Consider the following 16,883-nt stretch of genomic DNA (forward strand, 5'->3'; position numbering starts at 1 on the left):
AGGGGAGGGGAGGGAAGGGGAAGAGAGAAGTGGAGAGGAAGAAAGATGGAGAGGAAGAGAAAAGGAGAGATAACAGAAAAGGGAGAGGGAGAGGGGAGAGAGAAAGAGAAGGAGGGAAGAGGAGAGAGGAAAAGAGAGGGTGGAAGAGAGGAGAAAGGGGAAAGAAAGATGGGAAGAACAGAGATAGAGACAGAACAAAGGCAGACACCAACAAAGCCAGAGAGGAAGACCAAGCCAAGGAGAGAGGTGACTGAGACAGAGAGACAGACAAAGCTCCCCTGCTACCCCCACCAGCCCGTTGGGTCTAAGTATTACCTTGTCTGTCAGCAGCCAATGGGGCAGTGAGCCCTGCCAATGCTTTCTCTGGCAAGTCTGAGGGGCCCAGCCCACTGCAGCTCAGCCTCTCCCAGGCCTGGACAGCATCTCTGAGACAAAAACAAGACCTCATCAGCTGAACTCTTAGGCTCCAGAAGGAAGCACATTTCAGCCTACAGGCACACAATTAGCCAGGGATGCTGCCCCCCAGTTGTCTCTCCTCTTTTCTAATAATAGCCAGCATTTACAGAGCTGAATTTAGGGTTAGGGTGGCATAAGTTATAAATGTTATGTTTCTATATTAAAGTAAAGTGCTTACATAGTAGGCACTTTAGCTAGTTAAGCTTTACAAAGTGCTCTCTTTGCAACAACCCTGTGACATAGGGAGTGTGTTATTATCTCCATTTTTGCAACTGAAGGAACTGAGAGACACAAAGAAGACTTGTCCAGAGTCCCAAAGCTTGTGTCCGAATTTGCCATCCCAGGGGGACACTCTGACGTCCTTAAACCCCAATTTTGCGATTCAAATGTTATTCTCTGGATTCTCTTCTCTCTCGTTTCTTGGACTGGTTTAGGATCCTGGGCTATATCAGAAGAAAATAGGATGCAGAAAGGGATAGCTACTTTCTGAAGGTCACATAGCAATCCTGAAGGAGAACTAGCCTCTGGATTCACCTAAAAACAGTTCTTGCTATTAACTCTTTATTCAATTCAACTAACATTTTCTGCCACCTACTAAGTGCCAAGTCCTGTAATTGGGGCTTTGAGGGGAGCTGACAGTCTTTAAAAACAGTATGCCCAGGGGCAGCTGGGTAGCTCAGTGGATTGAGAGCCAGGCCTAGAGACAGGAGGTCCTAGGTTCAAATCTGGCCTCAGACACTTCCCAGCTGTGTGACCCTGGGCAAGTCACTTAACCCCCATTGCCTAGCCCTTACCACTCTTCTGCCTTGGAACCAATACGCAGTATTGACTCTAAGACAGAAGGTAAGGGTTTAAAAAGAAAAATAAAAAAATAATAAAAACAGCATGCCCAGGTCCTGTTCTTTGGACACTGTAACTCAACAGAAGAGCACAATGGTTAATGGAAATCAGTCTAATATTTCATTTCTAAGCTATTCTATCTAGTAAGAAATTAATTGTATCCGTACCTCTGATGACCTTTCCCCAGTGAATAATTTCTATATTATTTGTAAAGTTTTGCTAAGATTTCTATTTAAAATATTACACAAATATTCAATATTAGTAAATTCATTTTAATTTTATTAACTAAAATCAATAAATTGCTATTAATGAATTATTGAATAATTTCTAAATTATTCTTTTTTTTTTAATCCTTACCTTCTGCCTTAGAATCAATACTGTGCATTGGTTCCAAGGCAGAAGAGCATAAAGGGCTAGGCAATGGAGGATAAGTGACACAGCTAGGAAGTGTCTGAGACCAGATTTGAACCATCTCTAGGACCTGGCTCTCAAACCACTGAGCTACCCAGCTGCCCCCACTAAATTATTCTTAACAATTCGTTCTGCCGTGTCCCCCAATGGAAGGGGCCATCCCAGGAGGCAGCAGGTTCCTCATCCCTGTAGCACTTTCCGCAGAGAGAGGCTGGATGGCCACATGACTATGTTAGAGATGGAGGATGCCTTCTCAGGTAAAGCTGGTCCAGGTGGTCTCCAAGGCGCCTCGCAGCAGCTCAGAGAGTCTACGGACCACAAGTAGCATTATTATCATTATTATTACTGTGAGTAAGTAGAGTGTTATTATAGGTAGAGCAGTAGAGTGGGGAGAGAACCTTGGAGCCAGGAAGCCCTGGGAATCAAGTCCCACCTCAGTGTGGCCGTGTGATCAATACTGGGCAAGTGGTTTAACCTCTGGATGCTCTGGACAACTCTCTGAGACCGTCCATTGCCAAGGAGGTGGTGCCCTCCATTAGCAGAGGGAGTTTCCTCACCTGGCGGTTCCCTAAGCCCAATTAAATCACCGTTGCAGGTCTAGTCTCCTGTGAATAAACCCTAGAAAATAATGCTGGGTTTCCTAAGTGCTTTCCTACGGCATAACCACCCCATGAGCCCACAGCGACAAGCTCTTCTCTCCTCGATTTCATGTGAGGCACAAGTTAAATGGCTTGTAAGTGTCGCTGTCAGGATGCAACCCCGGGTTTCCAGGCTCCAGGGTGAGAGCTCTCACCGTCGCTTCACGCACCCATGTAGACAGAAGGGGGGCGTGGAGCTCGCCCTTGAGCTTTTAAGGGCCTGCGGCAGTGGCAAGAAAGAGGGGGAAGGCTGTGGATGTTAGGGATGTCAGATCTGTGAATGCAGGGAGTCAGTCAAGGTCAGTAATGTCCAAAGGGTTCGAGGAAGGAAGTTTTAGGACAAAACCATGGAAACGAAGGCAAAAGGCTTCTGGATAGGCCATTGGGTAGAAGAGTTGGGAACCTAGAAAGCTGATGTGAGTCAATCTGGAACACCAGGACAGGGACCTTTAGGTCAAACTGAGGAAGGAGAGCTCGCTGTGGTTTAGGGTAGTCAAGAAGGTATTCTGGGGGGGGGGCAGCAGGGTGACTCAGTGGATGGAGAGCCAAGCCTAGAGATGGGACATCCTGGGTTCAAATCTGGCCTCAGACACTTCCTAGCTGTGTGACCCTGGGCAAGTCACTTAACCCCCATTGCCTAGCCCTTACCACTCTTCTGCCTTGGAACCAATACACACCATTGACTCTAAGATGGAAGGTAACGGTTTAAAATTTTTAAAAAAAAGAAGGTATTCTGGCAAGAATGAAGCCCAAGCTGGACCCAAACTCAGACAGACAAGCCAAAGGATCTATGGATTTAGAGCTGAGGACTTCTGCTGTCATCTAATCCAACTCTCTCATTTGACAGATGGTGAAACTGAGGCTCATAAAGGTGAAATGGCTTGCCCAAGATCATACAGGTAGTTAGTGACAGAGTCAAGATTTGAATCCACACCCAGAGCCCTTTCTACTGTACCACATCATTTCTTTTCAGAAGATATTTCTAATGAGTCGTTATCATCATCAATCAAGATACATTTGCAGAGGTCAGGAAAAGTACTCTAGTGGGTGAAATTCATGAGCAAAGATGGGGAGATGAGTCAGATTTGATCCAGGAACCCTGAGTCTAGCTGCAGCCACAAAACAAGGGGGAGAAGACCAAGGCAAAATTAGAACTCCAAATGCCAAGGGCAAAATCAGGGAGGTCCCTGGATGACAGAGACAAGACCGTGGAGAACTTTGAATGTCAGGGACAAGATCACAATGGGCCTCGAATGCCAGGGCCAAAATCAGAGAGACCCATGAATGCCAAGGACAAGCGTGTGGCAGGCCTCAAATGCCAGGAACAGGATTATAGAGTGTCTCGAGTGCCAGGCTGAGGAATTTGGACTCAGTGAAGCAGGCAGAGGATGGTGAGAGCTGCTGAATCCCTTTGCTACCTCTCCCTCTGCAGTGCCTGCTGGCTCACCTCCTGCTTAATTACCCAGCCAATCTTTCGCCAAATGTCACTCCCTGATGATTAATTGTCCTAGGCGCCCCCCTCCCTCCAGGCCTCCTCCACTTAATTAGGTTTATAGAAATCACTTTGCCCTGAGTGGGATGGAAGCCAAGGGAGAACAGGAGGGGGCCTGGTGCTGGAGCCTGGGAGGGAGGGCAAAGGGGGCACTTGGCAAAGGTCAGACAAAGAGAAGGGAGGGAAAGCTGTAAGTCTTGGACTCAGGATGAGTCAGGAACAACCGGGATGAGGATGCCCAGAGAGGATGAGAATCCAAAGTCCTACGGCGATGCTGAAGCATCTTCAGCCGGGTTCCCTCGCCACCCTGTGCCTCCATTTGGCTTGGCTGGGACCACCCCAAAAAGGCAGATTTCTTTCCACCCCCCTCCTGTCTCTTGCTGGGTTCCCTGGCGTGGGTGGTCCCTAGATCTCAGCAGCCAAGGAGCCTGGAGAAATGCTTCGGGCAAGGAAAGGGGAGAGGATTTCCTTCCTAGATTTGAACTTTGGGCTCAGGGGGGTGAGGCTGGGCCAAGCGGGACCGGTGGGGCTCTCTGTGAACCCCACCCAGGGTGGAGAATTCAGGGAGCAAGTATCCTCTAGTGGGCCACAGGGTGTCGCTGTTCAATCTGCATTGCTGGAGAGAGGGAAGGAGTTCAAAGTCTGAATTTTCCAGTGGTTAACCCCAAGACCTGACTAAGTAAGGGTCTGACCCTACCTGCTCTCAGGACCCATTCTCGGGCCCTCTTTTAGCCACATTCTGCATCAGGAGCTCTTCAGCGTTTCTGGGTCATAAACAGCCTGGTGAAGTCTCTGGACCCCTTCTCAGACTCATGTTTTTAAATGCATAAATAGAGACCACAAAGGAAACCGATGATGGCGAAATGCAGTTATCAGAAATAAATGAAGAAGTTCACAGACCCTCGAGCAGTGTCTGCCCCTACCTAGTTTCCCCTCCTCCTAACGGGATCCTCCATCCCTTCACTAAGGCCTCCCAATCCCCTAATTAATTCCCTCTGCTTCTTCCTTCCTTTAGGTCCAGCTCTCATTTCCAGGCCGGCTTCTCTCCTCCCTCCAAACCCTCTCCATGAGCACCTGCATTCACTCCTCCTCTCCTCCACTGAGTCCCGTACCTTAGGCTCAGATTCAGAGAAAAGGCTTGGGACAATTCTTAGAACACAGACTGTCAGGATTAATGATCGTCTATTCCAAAGGTTCTTAATCTGGGCTTCCCGAGACAGATTTCAGCAAATCTATAAACCTGAACTGGCAAAAAAAATTGCATCTTTATTTTCACTGAGACTCTAACTGAAAATTAGTATTTCAATTATTTAAAAGAGTCTGAGAAGGAGTCCGAAGGCTTTGCCAGACTCCCAAAGGAGTTCAACGACACACACACACACACACACACACACACACACACACACACACACACACACACACACAAAAGGTTCTGGTCTAGTCCAGCCCCTTCATTTTATTTATTTATTCATCTTTCACAAAAACCCTTACCTTCCATCTTAGAATGAATACTTCAACCACTCTTCACCTCCCTCTGCCCAGTTCTTGATCCAAAGATGTTTGCTTAAGTCCCAGCTCTGAGTTCTGAGACCCTCAACTGTAGTTCTTAGGGGGTATTTATAGGGTGGGGGCCAACTGACGTTTGCCCCTGCCTCTTGGCACCTGAGAACATTCGGAATCTCTCAACTGCCATCCCTGTCAGTCAAGGTGGCATCCATCTTATCCCAGATTAATGATTTGACAGTATTGGTTACAAGGCAGAAGCGCAGTAAGAGCTAGGCAAAAGGGGTTAAGTGATTTGCCCAGGGTTGCACAGCTGGGAAGTGTCTGAGGTCAAATTTGAACCCAGGACCTCTCATCTCTAGGCCTGACTCTCAATCCGATGAGTCACCCAACTGCCCCCACAGTCCCTTCATTTTCAAAAGAGGAAATTAGCCCAGAGAAAGTAAGAATCTTGCCAAAGCTTTTCCGACTAACTCTAGCCCTGACTTCTCTCTACTAAGTGCTGCACCTGCATCGCCCACTCCCTTCTTTCCATGCATCTCCCTCCAAGGGTCTCATATTCTTCTTGGCTAACCCTGGCTCTGCCACCCTCTTCCCTGTCCCCTGGATGATCTCTGAATCCTCCTTCCCAATGAACTCAACATCCTTCTCCCAGCCTCATTTCTCCTTGCTCCTCGACACCCAGCGCCAGCTGTCCCAAGGACTGGGTTGGTCCTTTATGATTCACGTCCCTAGAGGTTCTCTTCTTAGTCCCAGAGCGGTCAGAGTCTGCTCAGCTCAAGATAGAGACAGATGGAGGAGACAAAAGAGAGGAAAATACACATCTTTGATGAGAGTCCCAGCCTTTAACAACTATTTGTTTAAGTGGGTGGAAGAGGATAGAGGAGGGAACAGTTCAGGCTTCCGTTGAGGATGAGCCCCCATTGTCCTTACTGAGCTCCCATCCATCCCCTCAATGAATTCCTTGATCATCTTCACTAAGCCCTAAATATTTTTGAGTCCCCTCACTAAGCCCACATCTCCATCTGAGTTCCTGTCACCTTCCCAGAGCCCCCAGCTCCTTCATGGAGCTGCTATATCTTATCCCTAAGCTCCCATCCCCAGGACTTATCCAGAGCAGTTAGACATTGGGCACACGATCAGTGGAAATGAGTATGATGACGTTTTCATGTGAACTCTGGAAATCCAGAGACTGGAGATCCCAAAAGATTCCCTGTCTCCTCTGAGGACAGACAAGAAGGAACAGACTTTAACTACAGCAGAAGAGGCCTGAGGTTCCCCTGGAGTAGAGGATTTCCCAATTTTTAGCCTGAGAAGAGCTGGCAGGGGGAAATCAGGGCTTATTTAAGACCCTCCAAAACCCTAAACCTTTGGAAAGAAAGTAACTCCTTTTTTCAAGTTGGGGTTTTCATGTTCTGAAAGTATGAAATGAGTCAACAGTGTAAAAGAGGAGCTGAAGAGGCCATCCCAAACTTTAGGGCTCTAATAAAATGGACATCGCATCCAGAAATAAGGTAGAGATCATTCTGCTGTTCTCTGCCTGGGTCCGTTCAGGTGTGATAATGGCAAACCACAAGTCCAGAGGAGAACCAGGAGAGGAGAAATAGAGAAGAATAACTCACTAGTTCGCTAGGTGGATATGCCAATAGTGGGGATTCATCTGGGCTTGACTAGACATGCTGAGCTCTCCAATGTAGAGATGTGAGGAGTTGTGGAAGCCAGGCTATGAAAGGATGCGTTGAAGGAACTCAGGATGTTTAGCTTAGAGAAGAAAATAAGTGGTGAGAAGAGAGGGAGGGACACCATGGCTTTCCCCGTGCATGTGTAAAGCTATGGAGCCGAAGACTTATTCCGCTTGACCCCAGAGGGCAGCATAAGGACCAACAAACAGAGGGTGAGGAGATTTTAGTTTGAACAGCTGGAAATATCTTCTGTGCTTAGGACCTCTTGTTCCCTTCAAGATTCTACTTTTTTTTTTTTATTAAACTTCTATCTTAGTATCAACTCTGAGACAAAAGAAGAGTAGCAAGGGCTAGGCAATCGGGGTTAAGTGACTTGCTCAAGGTCACACGGCTAGGAAGTGTTTGAGGTCAGCTCTGAATCCAGGACCTCTTATTTCTAGACCTGGTGTTCTATCTACTGTGCTACCTAGCTGACCCAAGGATTCCCTTTAGATTCTACCTCTGACCAGAGACCTTTTCTGATTTCCTTCCCTCACTTCCCCTCCCACCCAAAGTTGTTACTCCCCGGTGAAAAATGACTTTGTATACCCTTGAATAGATTTACTGATATGTGTTTATATTACTCCCTGCAGAAGGTAAGCTCATGGAAGGCAGGGATGGATTTGTGTTCTCCCTGGAGCCCAGGACAGTGTATACTTGTTGAATTGGATTGAATTTTTCATGAGGTTATAGGCTGGAAAGGACTTCGGATGAGGACAATGAGGCCCAGGGAAATTAAGGAACTCAGCCAATTTCACAGAGGTAGGAAGACTCAGAGGCAGGATTTGAACCCTGGATCTCTGATTTTAGAGATAGAGCAAAAAAAGGCGGGAGTCAAGAGGACCTGAATTCAAATCCCACTTCATACACTTACTATATGGGCCTGGGCAAATCACTTCTATCTACCTTGATTTCCTATTCTGTAAAATGTGGATAATGGCACCTACCTCCTAGGATTGTTATGAGGATCAAATAAGGCATTTGTAAAGCACTTAGCACAGTGTCTGGCATGTAGTAGACACTTACTAAATATTTCTTTCTTTCCTTCCTTCCTTCCTTCTCTCCTCCCTTCTTCCCTCCCTCAATTCCTTATTTCCTTCCTTCCTTCCTCCTTTTCTTTCCTTTCTTCCTTCCTTCTTTCCTTCCTCCTTTCCTTCCTTTCTTCCTTCTTCCTTCCTTTCTTTCTTCCCTCCCTCCCTCCTTCCTTTCTTCCTTCCTTTCCAATTGATTTGAACTGAATTGACACTCTACCAAAGTGGAATAGAATGGGTCAGGCTCCCCTTCATTTAAGATCTTCGAGTGGCAGCCTGACTAGGGACTTGCCACAGGGCTCCTGCTCAAATATGCTGTCCCAGAGATACTCTCAGAGGACTTTCCTAGTCTAAGTTCCCCATAATTCTGGGATGTGAGAGGAATTTGGGCAAAATCCCTGAAGGCTGCAATCTCCCTCCTCAGACTGGGGGCTTCCAGCAAGTAAGTGTCACATCCCTTCCCACATCTAGGGCCCCCCAAGGAAAGGGTCCTGTGTCCCCTGTGAGTGCGGTACTGGGCAGATGTCCCAGCCTCTGCCCTCCCTCCATTTCCTCTGGGCCCTTATCTATCTTTATGGCCTTGCTTCCACTTCACACCTGCTCCTGTTTGCAGTCCATCCAGGGTTTCCTGGAGGAACAGGACCTGTGCCAGTGCACTTATTCCCCTGGCATCTTGCCCAGCCACAGTGGCCTCCAGGGCTAGCCCTTGGGCCAGGGCTCGTAGCATCCCTTCTCTTCCTCAGCCTTTTCTTCCTCCCATTTTTGCCAATGTTGGCCTGGCCCAGACACTTCCTCAAAACCTTTGGAGCTTCCAACCTCCATCCCTTCTTCCTCGCCCTAGTTCCGTTCTCTCTCATCCGATTCCCCCTGTCCAGCGCATATGCTCCTTTCAGCCTCCCTACAACACTTTCAGCCCCACTGAACAGTGGCGTGGTGTCCCCCCAACTCCCACCCCCAAACACTTGCTAGGTAAGGATGGGCTCTCCAGTCATGTCCTGTTGATTCTACCTCCTCACTATTTCTGGCATCCTTCCTCCTCCTCCCTACTCCCCACATATCTCTCTAGGTCCTGCCATAGGTGCCTCTTACCTGGACTACTGGAATAACCTCCTTATTGAACTCCTTGATTCGAATTTTACCTCTTTCTAATTTATCCTTCTTGGTGTAATCATTGAGTCATTTTTCAGTTCTGATGCTCTGTGACCCCATTTAGGATTTTCTTGACAAAGAAACTGGAGTGGTTTGCCATTTCCTTCTCCAGCACATTTTACAAATGAGGAAACTGAGGCAAACATGGATAAGCATCTTGCCCAGAGACACACAGCTAGTAAAATGTCTGAGGTCAGATTTGAACTCAGGAATCTTGAGTCTCTCTGACTCCAGGCCCAGCATTCTGGGTACTATGGCACCACCTGGTTATCTGTACACTTATCCTATTCCTTCAATTGGATTGTAAGCTCCTAGAAGGCAGAATCAATTCCATTTTTCATCTTTGTGTCTGCAGGAGTGAGTATATCACCATGTATGGGGTCAGAGATGAGGCAGTGATAGAGCACAAGGGGAACTCATCTTCCCAAGTGTCCTCAGTACTCATCAGCTGTATGACCCTGGGCAAGTCACTTGACTCTGTATGCCTCATTTTCTCAACTGTAAGATGAGCTGAAGAAGGAAATGGCAAACCCAGTATCTTTGCCAAGAAAACACCAAATGGGGTCATAAAGAGTCAGCTATAATTGCCGGTGGAGTTGTGAACTGATCCAACCATTCTGGCTGGCAATTTGGAACTATGCTCAAAGGGCTATAAAAGACTGCCTGCCCTTTGATCCAGCCATACCATTGCTGGGTTTGTACCCCAAAGAGATCATAGATAAACAGACTTGTACGAAAATATTTATAGCTGTGCTTTTTGTGGTGGCAAAAAACTGGAAAAGGAGGGTATGTCCTTCAGTTGGGGAATGGCTGAACAAATTGTGGTATATGCGGGTGATGGAATACTATTGTGCTAAAAGGAATAATAAACTGGAGGAGTTCCAGGTGAACTGGAAAGACCTCCTGGAACTGATGCAGAGAGAAAGGAGCAGAGCCAGAAGAACATTGTACACAGAGACTGATACACTGTGGTAAAATAGAATGTAATGGACTTCTGTACCAGCAGAAAGCAATGACACAGGACAGTTCTGAGGGATTTATGGAAAAGAATGCTACCCACATTCAGAGGAAGAACTACAGGAGAAGAAACACATAAGAAAAACAACTGCTTGAACATATGGGTTGAGGTGGACATGATTGGCGATGTGGACTCGAAACTACCACACCAATGCAATGATCAACAATTTGGAAATAGATCTTGATCAATGACACATGTTAAAACCAGTGGAAAAGTGCATCGGCTATGGGTGGGGGAAGAGCGGGGGGGGGGGGGAAGTAGGAGCATGAATCATGTAACCATGTTAAAAATGAATATTAATAAATGTTTAAAAAATTAAAAAAAAAGAGTCAGCTATAAATTGAAAAGTGCCTGAACATAGCAGACACTTTGTAGATTTGAAAATTCTTCCCTATCACTTTAGGTACCATGGAAAGAGCAGTGATCCTATATTCAAAGGATCTGGGTTCAAATCTTGCCTCCGATGCTTATGAGAGACAACCAAGTAGAAGTTAAAAGATGCAGTGGAGAAAGCATGGGTGGGCTTAGAGTTAAGAAAACAAGTTCATAAACAGCCTCAGAAACTTTTTCGCTGTGTGATCCTGGGTAAGTCACTTAATTTGTTTCCCTCAGTTTCCTCAACTGTAAAATGAAGAGAAGAATACCATCTATCTCCCATGGTTGTTGTAAGAATTAAATGCTTAGCACTGTACCTGGCGTAGAATAGGCATTTAGTAAATGTTTCTTTCCTCCCCTACCCCTATCCCCTTATTACATATGTGATCTTGGACAAGTTATTTCATTTCTCTGAGCCTTGATGTCCTTATATTTAAAGGTGGGGGAAGTGGGGGGACAGGGATTGGACTAGTTGGCCCCTGAAGTTGTTTCCAGCTTTAGATTCTAAATGTCTGTTCAGCTGTAGAAGAAGCTCAGATAAGAGTTATGTACTATAGCCCTAGACAGTCAGGGGAGGCTTCCTGGAAGAGGTGGAAACTGAAGTAAAATTACTGTCCATTCCCTGATCTTGTCCTGCTGGTAACTGGCTCCTTCCACATCTCCTCCAATTGAAACCTTCTCTTCCCTTCAAGATCCAATTCGGATATCATTCTCTCAGTGAACCCTAGTATAGCAGAAACAGTGTTGAGTCCAGTCAATCGGACATTCTGAATTCATGTATTGATTCTGCTTCTGGTTTGAGTCTCGATCCCAACTCTAGCTATGTCACTTGGGGTAAGACATGATACCTCTCTGAACCTCTGTTTTTCAACTATAAAATAAGAGAGTTAGAATAAATGCTTTCTCAGGTCCTTCCCAGCTTTAGTGTTCAGTAATTCCAAGATTCTGATATTCAATAAACCAGCTCCAATACATTTTTTCCAGGAAGCCTTCCCTGGTCTCCCCAGATAAATATAATCTCTCTCTTTCCTTCCCCTTCTCTATCCTTCCCTCCCTTCCTCATGTCCCTTCTCTCTCTGTCTCTCTGTCTCTGTCTCTCTGTCTGTCTGTCTGTCTCTTTGTCTCTCTGTCTCTGTCTCCTCTGTCTGTGTGTGTCTCTCTCTCCCTCTCTCTGTTTCTGTCTCCCCTTCTCTCCCCTTTTCCCCTTTCTTACTATGCTAGCATCTCCCTACTTTTTATTAAAATCATTTGTGTCTATGTCTTATCACCCCCGTCAGATGAATCCTAGGAGGTAGGGAACAAGCTGTATCTAATCTTTGTATCTCCTCCAAAGCCTGGGGCCTGGGAAAAATAACTGACATTTATATAGCATTCTAATATTTGCAAGGCACATTTAATCACTTGGGTCTCAGAACAATCCTTTGTGGGAAACAGCACAGATGAACCTGCAAAATTCTCATTTTACGAATGAAGAAACTGAGGATGAGGAAGGTTCAGTGTCTTGCCTGGAGTCATGCAACCATTAAGGGGCAAAGGTAGGATTTGAGCACAAGTCCTTCTGATTCCAAGTCGAGCATGCTCTATCCACTGCTACACAATATCTCTAGTAGCTAATATATTATTAATAAATGTTTTAAATTAAATTCGGAAATTCTAGGATACTGGCATTCTAATTAGGTTTGAGTCTGACAGAAAGCATTGAGATTATCCATTTTCTAACCCCAACATAGGATTCCAGGTGAGAGGTGATGAAGATTGTAACTCAGATGGGAATTGTATTCCGTAATTCTAACATACTGAGCTTAGAACATTGGGTGGGTCCAACAGGCTGTGATTCCGGCATTCTCTGATTTCAGAATTCTGCGATTCTAGCCTTCTGAGTTTCTAATATTCTGTGCTACTATGATGCTAACATCAGCATTCTGCGATTCTATGATTTTAACATTATGCAGTTCTCAAATTCCATGATGCCAACATTCTGTGATTCTAAGACACAGCGGCAAAGCAGAGGAGTTAGTATGTCAGAGGAAGGCGATAACAATTTAAAAAAATTTAATTCCTGCAAGAAAAAGAAAAACACAAGCTGGTGCCTCCCTGCCCCCATCTCCTCTCCCCCTTTCTCTGTATTACTGAACACCAAGGACTGATATCTGCTCCTTTTCCTTCCCCGATTCACCAGCAAGTATTGACTAAACACCTACTGTGTGCCACACTTGGGTTTGAGGAAGTAAGAGTGTATATGATTGGCCCTGAGCATTAGGGGGACAGTTCTGAGGCTGGATGCCCCCACACAGAGCATGGCCTTCCCTAATGAATCCAGCATGGCGCCCAGAGCCACCCCAAGAGTGTTTATTGGTTTCTCTTTAAAGGTTTAATTAAACTCCTGTGGTCATCAGCTCCATTTTGGTTAATAGAGTCTGAAAAGGGAAGAGCACTTATGCTTTTTCTTTGGAGTAAATAGAAAGGGAGAAGATGAAACAAAGGGGAGAAGACCCTCTGGACTCTACTCAATCACTTCTGGAAGGATGGGTTTAAAAATGCTAGCTGCAAACTAATGATTACAAGGCCACTGGCAGGAATTGGTAGGAGTTGGCAGGAAACCTGGATTCACATTCTGGCTAGGGTTCTCCTCTAGGGAGTTTTTTATTTTATTTATTTATTTATTTTTGGGTAAAAAACCCTTACCTTCCATCTTGGAGTCAATACTGTGCATTGGCTCCAAGGCAAAAGAGTGGTAAGGGTAGGCAATGGGGGTCAAGTGACACAGCTCCTCTAGGGAGTTTTAAGCTTCCAGGGTTCCATGAATTTGAATAGTCTATACTTTTACATTCTGACACCCTTCAAGTTCTGCGTGCTGAAATTTTCATTATTCTGGTATTCTAAAATTTCAACCTTATGCAATTTTAAATTATGTTACCTAATTTTCTACGATTCTAACATGCTATGCTTGCAATTTCCTTGGATCCTAGTAATCAACATTCTAGTTTTCTACTATTCAAACCTTCTGTGATTCTAAGCTGGATTTTAACACTCACAGATTCTAAGATTCCAAGATTAGAACCAGTTCAGTAGGGACAGGTCAAAATTATCTGAAGGCAAATGGAGACTTACAAAGTCTCCTGCATCCCACTAATGAAGGTGGCCGACTAGTGACTAGTACCAAACTTTCCTCCAGGATAGACAACTCCACATGGGTGTGGGAGCCCAGGATACGAGACTCACCGGACTTTCCCCTCCTGGGGTAGATCATGTGGGGGGTCTGCACACACTAGCCGGGATTCTCCATCAAGCAGGTAAGTGTAGATGGTTTCCTAGAGCAGAGAGAGCCAGGTGAGATTGGTAGGTAGCATCATTCAGTCCCTGTCTCCAATCCCACATCCCAACTTGGATCCCAAAGCATTCTTTTTATTTCATCACATTTCTAATTCATTATTACTGATGCTATTTAAAATATTACTCTTGGAGGGAAAGAATATGAAATATGTAACTATGTGAAAATATTCAAAATTAAAAACTAATAAATAAAATTTAAAAAATAAAATAAAATATTACTTCCTTTGATTTCTTCCCTCATGCAAGTATGAAACTTTTGTTTGGGTCTTTGCATATATGCAGGTATGTAGAGAAAGCTCAGAGCTGGTTATGTAGATCAAGGAATCTTCCACATAAAGATGACAACTGAATACATTGGAACTGACAAAATTACTAAAGGAGAAAGTAGAGAGAGAAAAGGGGTCTCAAAGACAGAGCCTAGAAGTACCCACAATTCCTAGTCAGGGTGCTGATGATTCTCAAGCAAAGGACACTAAGAAGAAGTGGTCACACAAACAGAAAAAAAAACAAGAGAGAGCAGAGGGTGTCCAAAGCCAGTTTGGTGTTTTACACCAGAGGCAATAGGGAGACACTGATAATATCTGAGTAGAGGAGTAATGTGGTTAGATCTGTGTTTTAAGAACATAGTTTTATATGGAAAATGGGAGTGACTAGAAGCTAAAGACCAATTAGGAGGGTACAAATAGAAGAGAGACAGTCCAGGAGAAAGAGGTGGGAAATAGTGTCCAAAAGGTAACAAAAAATGAGGACTGGGAAAAGGCCATCAAAATCACTGGAAACCATGGGGAGAGCAGTTTGTTTCTCTGCGGGTAGGACTGGAAGCCAGATTACAAAGCACTGAGAAGTGAATGGGAAAAAAAATGTGGAATGCTTCAGGAATTCATGTGTCATCTTTGTACAGGGAACTTTGACCATCTTCAAGAGCTCTTTCCGCTCTAAATCCTGTGATTCTAGGGCCAAGACAAACCCTAGCACCACCAGGAAGCCTTCTCTTTCATCCTCCATCCCCTAGTGCATCCTGATCTCTCTCTCCCTCTCCCTTTCCCTCTCCTTCCCCCATCTCTCTCTCTCTCTCTCTCTCTCTCTCTCTCTCTCTCTCTCTCTCTCTCTCTCTCTCTCTCTCTCTCCCTCCCTCCCTCCCTCCCTCCCTCTCTCTCTCTTTCATATCCTTCTTTCTCCTTGAGTTCTCTCCACTCTTAAGACACTTCTTCATTTCTCTGGCTTCCTTTAAGTCTCAGCCCACCTCTACAAAAGGTCTTCCCCAAATCCTGCTGCCCCCAACAGCTAACGCCTCCGGTCTGAGATCGCGTCCCTTTACACCGCGTGTACCTTGTACGTACAACACGGCCTCCCCGGTGTCTCCCCCATTAGAACACGCCCTCCCTGCGGGCAGGGACTCTTCTCGCCTAGCTCAGTACGCCTGGCGCGGCAGCTTTCTCTAATTGACTAGTGGCTTGCTCGGCATAGTGAAAGAGCTCTCGGGCTGGAAGTGAAAAGCCCGGCTTCCTGGTGTCCCGCCTCTCCCACTTCTCACTTAGGCACGACGCTCTCCTGCTCTGAGCCTTCGCAAATAATAAACTATAAAATGGAATAATAACATTTGCTCTCCCCATCTCAAAGGGTCATCACGATGAAAAGGGCCCCATCAGACTCCAGGAGCTCTGAAACACCTTGGGGCTTGCCTGCTGCAGGACATAACATTTCTCTCCTCTCTTGGCCGATTTTCCTCCTTCCCTCCCTCCTTCCCTTCCTCCTTCCTCCTTCCTTCAGATTCTGCTTGCCCCTCCCCCCAGTCCACCCAATGCACCCCCCACTCCCCCCCACCCCGGTTAAAATTAGCCACATTTAGAGGAAGCTGTTTGGTATGCATCAGCGAAGTCTGCGTTCCCGGGAGGTTTGGGGACAATGCTCACTGATGAGGGCAGGTGCCAGGCTCCCAGCCCCTCTCCCCGCTGTCCTCCCTTATTGCCCTCCCTTTGGGAACCTCAGAGCCCAAACTATGGCAAGGGGGCCACGCTGTGGCTCCGGAATGGAGAGAAGGAGCATTATGCTGTACATACATACCTCATCCCCATCTAGAGCCCCCAAACCCATTCATGTCAGGAGCTTATCGTGTTCCCCCTAAACTTGCTCTTCTTCCCAGTTTCCTTCTGACATCCTTCCAGACAACCAGAGCCTTAGAAATCACCCTATGATGCTTATTGCCTGGGTGTCCTTGGACCAGTCACTTAAATTCTTTCTTGGGGCCTCAAATTTCTTCTCTGTAAAATGACAGGATTGAACTTGATGGTCTTCCAGCTCCGTATTTATGATTTCTGATCCAGTTCAACAACCTATTTTACAGATTAGGAAACTAAGGAATTTGCCCTGAGAGAGTAAGTTCTAGAATCAAAACATCTTTGATTGTTTCCTCTCTTCAAGCCCACAACCAGTTGGCTTTCGGCTCCTATTGATTCTACTTCCACAATTTCTCTTAAAACCACCTGTGGCAAGTCAGAGGACAATGACAGGGCCCTCACTACCAGGATTACTAAAATACATAACCTAACTGGTTTCCCTCTCTCTGGTCTCTTCCCTCTCTAATCCCCATCCTCTACATGTTACCCATGTAATTTCCCTAATTCACTCTGTGCCTTTGTCATTCTCCTATTCAAAAACTTGCGATGGCTCACACTGACTGTCCAAAAACAAACAAACCAACAAAAAATTTAACAAAAACAAACAAATTTTTTTTTTAAATTACTGTTTCTGGTACTCAAGGCCTCCCATGGTCTAGTTTGAGGTGAACTTTCCAGACTCTCATAATGCTACTCCCCTTCATGTAGCCCAGCTAAATTGGACTGCTTATTGTTCTTCATTCTCATTCTGCCCAGCCAATATCTGTGATGTGATTTCTCTGCCTTCAATGGATGCCCC

General features: G+C 45.7%; 1 protein-coding gene across 1 annotated transcript in view; it reads right to left on the minus strand.

Moving 5' to 3' along the window:
- PDE2A (phosphodiesterase 2A) overlaps positions 1 to 16,883 on the minus strand; it is a 192,113-nt gene that overhangs the window by 54,426 nt on the left and 120,804 nt on the right. Inside the window, exons 4-5 of the mRNA XM_044668911.1 lie at positions 13,857 to 13,945; positions 316 to 425 (exon numbers count right to left, since the gene is read on the minus strand). Of these exons, the coding sequence (XP_044524846.1) occupies positions 316 to 425; positions 13,857 to 13,945 (199 nt within the window). The remainder of the gene's footprint in view (positions 1 to 315; positions 426 to 13,856; positions 13,946 to 16,883) is intronic.

This window comes from Gracilinanus agilis, chromosome 3, assembly GCF_016433145.1.
Source record: "Gracilinanus agilis isolate LMUSP501 chromosome 3, AgileGrace, whole genome shotgun sequence".
Lineage (NCBI taxonomy): Eukaryota > Metazoa > Chordata > Mammalia > Didelphimorphia > Didelphidae > Gracilinanus > Gracilinanus agilis.